General features: G+C 38.9%; 1 protein-coding gene across 4 annotated transcripts; it reads right to left on the bottom strand.

The window, feature by feature from the left end:
- Nucleotides 1-409: 409 nt before the first annotated feature.
- LOC107263021 (pro-corazonin) lies at nucleotides 410-4,389 on the bottom strand. Of its 4 annotated transcripts, none has more exons than XM_015729804.2 (3): nucleotides 4,129-4,389; nucleotides 732-990; nucleotides 410-618 (listed from the first exon to the last, which is right to left on the bottom strand). In XM_015729804.2, the coding sequence occupies exons 2-3, from the start codon at nucleotides 984-986 to the stop codon at nucleotides 508-510; spliced, it is 366 nt and encodes a 121-aa protein (XP_015585290.1). In that variant the 5' UTR covers nucleotides 987-990; nucleotides 4,129-4,389; the 3' UTR covers nucleotides 410-507. The 4 variants fall into 4 exon arrangements, with proteins under 4 accessions (XP_015585290.1, XP_024936344.1, XP_015585291.1 ...); XM_025080576.1 differs by lacking the exon at nucleotides 4,129-4,389 and adding an exon at nucleotides 3,502-3,627 and having other exon boundaries at nucleotides 479-618; XM_015729805.2 differs by lacking the exon at nucleotides 4,129-4,389 and adding an exon at nucleotides 3,084-3,444 and having other exon boundaries at nucleotides 479-618.
- Nucleotides 4,390-4,671: the final 282 nt, after the last annotated feature.

Below are 4,671 nucleotides of genomic sequence, written 5' to 3'. Positions count from 1 at the left end.
GGCTTTACGATGCTTCCTGGGAAATCGAAGTGTCGAATGATCGTCCGAGATACACGAAACGTTCTGGTAATCCTAGGATTCAACGGGTGTCTCGATTGACCAGAGTTTCACTCCATCTTCTGCTGACAGCGGAAATCCCTATCCGATCAGAACTAACGGGCACCAATGTTCTCTAGCGGGCGAGTCCAGTTAGGGCCGCGAAAACTTAATTAACCAGCATCGCCGAACCGATGAAAACTTAATGACTAGGTGATATCCACCTATTCCATAGGGACTTTAACGTGCTACACGAAGCGTTTGGCTGTACGTAAGCGAAAATGTATTCCCCTATGGTTCGATCCAGGGAATTTCGAGGAGTCCAGAAGTCTTGTGCAGGAGATAAACATCGCGTGTCGTTGCACTCGGTAACTTAGGTTGTAGTTATTTTTATTAGACTTTTTCGTCTTTTATCACTGGACAGGGAAACGTACAGGGGAGTCATGGAGACAAATAGATTTATGTAAGATCTCAATAGTTATTGTTACTTTCCAGTGTGGAGCCACGTCGAAAATGTCCCATGGGAAAATCCGCAAGCGAGACACGTGGGACGCTCAAAAGTTCACATGGTAACAGGTAGAGCTGAAATACGAGAGATCACGGTTCAGTGTAAATTTTCGGGTAATTAGGTAAAAAAGGTAGGTTTCGTGGTATTTTCGTAAATTAAAATCTCTGACGTATGTTACGTAATTTACCTGCTCGTTTCCGTTGCCCTGCAACAACATTTTAAGCTTTTGCAACTGACAGGGCGTCGGCACGTCCATCATTCGAGCGCCGGAACTTTGAACGGATGAACCCGAGAGCTTGAATTCTGCAGTGGGAATTCCAGGTAGCACGGAATTCTCGGCTCGCTTTCCATTTGTCCATCCACGGCTGTACTGGAAAGTCTGACTTGTCGCAAGAGCCACCACGGTTGATAGCAAGAAAACGGTTGACAGGTAGAACGCCATTTTTCTTTAAAAAAATGAAAAACCCATTACCGACTCATTAAACGTTCGGGCATATAATAAAAAAATGTGTCAGATCATGATAGTCAAAATAAAAAATGCATTACGAAAAAGAAAATTTTGATATTCGTTTATTCGCTTTTCGCAATTTTATTATCGGTACGATAAAGGACATTTTATCGATTAACATAACGCAAAATAGAATTTGACCTGTGACCTTCTATCATGAAAATTCGTTATCTGTACTACGTGATACGCCTTTTGGTAATTAATATTCGCGAGACACCTCGGCTATGTTTCTTCCGGTGATTAGGGGACTGTGAACGAGCAGCATGGGTAATGAGACTTATCGTTCGTTTATCAAAATCACTTTTCAGAGTGACCGAACTACAAACTCCCATTTCCGTGAATAAGATCAAAGATATGAAACAGAGTTTTTTCAGCTGAAGAGAAAAAAGTTTTTTTTTTAATTTTCTTTTTATTTATCCTCATTTATCCAGGTTCATAAAAAATCCTTTTCTCCTCGCAACTCGTCTCAAGCATCGGCACACGCTTATAACGGTGCAGTAGCAAAAACCAGTCCAAACGGACCGTGCAACAACTTTTTGTAATTTCCACTAAATCGTTCGTACCGTATTTATACACTGGTCAGATCTGCTCGAAGTTATTCTTCTTACAGCTTATTTATCTTCCCATTTTAATTGCAAACTGGCCGCACGAGTGGGGATCAGGAAAAAACAAAAGGGGGTCTAACCTGAGATGTGCAACGAGCGGAAACGTAAAACAATGGACTGGCTAACCGTCGCGCATGACTTGCCGGATCAACGATCCGTTCAAAGCGTTGCAACTTAAATTACAGCTAAATTGCAACGTGCTGCCTATGGGGCTCCATCAATTCTGAATACCATTCTAAGCAAGCTATTTAGCAACGAGCACTTCTACGAAGAATTTACGGATTCAATCGTGCAGTCACGATACCCGTACGACCCATAAAGAATTTCAATCTCATAGAACTTTTTGTCATACAAAGTGTCTCTTTCTTTATTATAATTATCCATCATGAAATCCACCGAAATTGCATACCGGCTACCATTCGTGATGGGTAGTACGAATAATTTATTTTTGATTTTAAATATATTCAAATCCCTTCTGAAATAGGAGTCTAGACAAAGTCTGGTAATGCAGAACGGGAGCACATGCCTTGCGAGAAATTCTGAAAATTTCGAGAGGCGCCCCGCGCTAATTTGAAGGGCCCCATTAGCGCTACGCGCGTCCCTGGTCGTTAAGATAAGAGTAAGTGCTACTAAGTGTCTCGAGGATAAGAGACGAGAGCAGCATCACTGTTGCATAGACAGAGAGTCTCTCTGCCTGCGAGCCGATCTTCTCTCTGCTACAGGAAAGTCTCGAGTTACGATCGTCGCCAATAATGGCGATATTGCGGATACCGTATTGCATCTGGTGCCGACGGTACACACTATATTGGCAATATGCACGCGGCTTGGAAATACCAGGGGATATGGCGTTACGTTTCGTTAAGGGAGATCTACTTTACGTTTTACACGAGACGTAAAACGATCCTGCTTTTCTTTTTGGATTCTTTAATTAATCGCCATATTGGCAGGAGCTGATATGTAAGCTGGAATACAGTTTAAATAAGGTACCGGGTGTTTCACGGAGTTTACGAGCTCTTACTTTTAATCAGTAAACCTGATATGTCCTTTTATTATACTGATACGACTGTGGGTAATTCATTTCGTATATTATTGTATTACGTATAATTAGCTATTAGCAGTATGTGAGCGGCATTGCGTGAAGTGTATTTTAATTAATATTTGACGAGACAGTAAATAATTTAATATTTATAAAATTAGCTAATTCATAATAATTATTTACTTTACTCATGTCGCAATTTTATACGTCACCGACGGTTGATAATGTATGTTCAATTTCAATTCCCAATTCCAAAGCCTCCTTTAACTTTCAAGATTTACCTCAAATGCAGTGAATGACTTTTAAAAAAATATTAGCGAATTTTCGGCAAGTGCTACAGCTCTTTTCAAAATTAACACGATACTCGTAAAAAGTTATGAGGATACTCACTGACTCTAATGCTACACACCATTTGCTTGATTAAATCTTCTGTTATGCTAACGACGTGAAAAGGCGCGTCATTCCTGCCATCTTTCCCATAGGAACTTTACTAAGAGAACTTATCGATTTGGTTCGCTTTCCTATAGTAATATTGTTACCCGCTGAGTGCTATAGAAAGTGGTTTAACCGATTGTCGGTAAAACAGTTCGTAATAACTGTCCGATGCTGCAATATCTTCGTTAGAAGATTTGATGCCAGAATGCACTGTATCTTCTACGTATTCTTTTGTATGTACGTATCTTTGGTAGTCTCTTGCACTTCGCGTAAGTCAGTTTTACAATAGATATATTTATATCTGAATTTAGATGCCTATGTATGTACATTCCTTTACTTCACTTGAAACCTGGTTATGTCGCACTTTTTATACCTTCATTCTGGGAACACTCGATCATGGACGTCTGGTAAGAAACTATCTAGTATAGAGTTTCCCATTACCTTGTGTAATATAAAGTACATATTCTCTGTGACGTTTACTATGCACCATATTATTTTACTTCAAACCAAGTGTTTATACTTTTATTTAAGTCGCACCTAGTTTGAATATTATTTTTAAAATATTATTTTATATCTTATTCAGTTATTACTTGTTCTATGCTGAAACAATGCGCGAGAATATTGTAGAAAATTTGTATTATTATTATCACGGTATTACGGTTAAGATATAATTTTGGAATTGATTGTATAACCATACTCTTTAATTAAATAATCTTCAGAAACGTGCTTATCAGATAGAGAATGGTATGGTATACAGAATGGATAATTGATAAATTTTTATTATTAACTATCTCAATCGAGTCATCGACGATTACGCAATTTCGAAAATAATCTCATTAATACAGAAAGTGATAGTTTCATTGAAAATATATCCGATGAAAAAAAAAAATCGTACAAATTTTTCACCGATTAAGAAATTACGAAAAATTCAAAGCACAACGAAGCACTCTTTTTTTTTAAAGGATGAAGATACAAATTTGAATAAAATTAACGCACTTACCTTATCTTAAGACTGAAGTGTCAAAAGGTGTAAGACCGAGATGCAAATGCCTTTTCGCGATATTTTTGAAAGCGGCAATAAAAAAAAAATTCAAAAATGATTTTCACTGTATCCGGATTTGACTGACCCGACAAAATGAAACTGTACAACCCGTTAGGTATTTAGCATACGTGACTTCCGCGGGATCAGAGAAAGGAGGGCGGCCTGTCTCTTGCAGGTTTCGATTCTGCGGATGCAATGCTCAAGGAGGTTGTGGTGGCTCCTTTATAAGAGAACCCCCACGCATAGCAGCCCCTACGATACGCGTACCTACCCTCACATAAGGGATGGTGTACCAAGCCTCTTAAGTATGTGGTTCACGTTATTGTTGTGTTTCATGCGTAATACGTAGCTTACTAGCTGGCCTCAATGGACTTGGGACAATAAGACCTGTAATCAAATTCTAATTAATATTAGGTGCTATTGTACATAGACTATAGCGACGTGATAATTTGCTTCTGGTCGACTTAGACTCTCTCTTTAGCTCCCTCTTCATTCCTGTCA

This window comes from Cephus cinctus, unplaced genomic scaffold, assembly GCF_000341935.2.
Source record: "Cephus cinctus unplaced genomic scaffold, Ccin1 Ccin1_scaffold0132, whole genome shotgun sequence".
NCBI lineage: Eukaryota > Metazoa > Arthropoda > Insecta > Hymenoptera > Cephidae > Cephus > Cephus cinctus.
The sequence above is the reverse complement of the archived record's forward strand: the minus strand, read 5'-3'. Positions and strand labels throughout refer to the sequence as shown.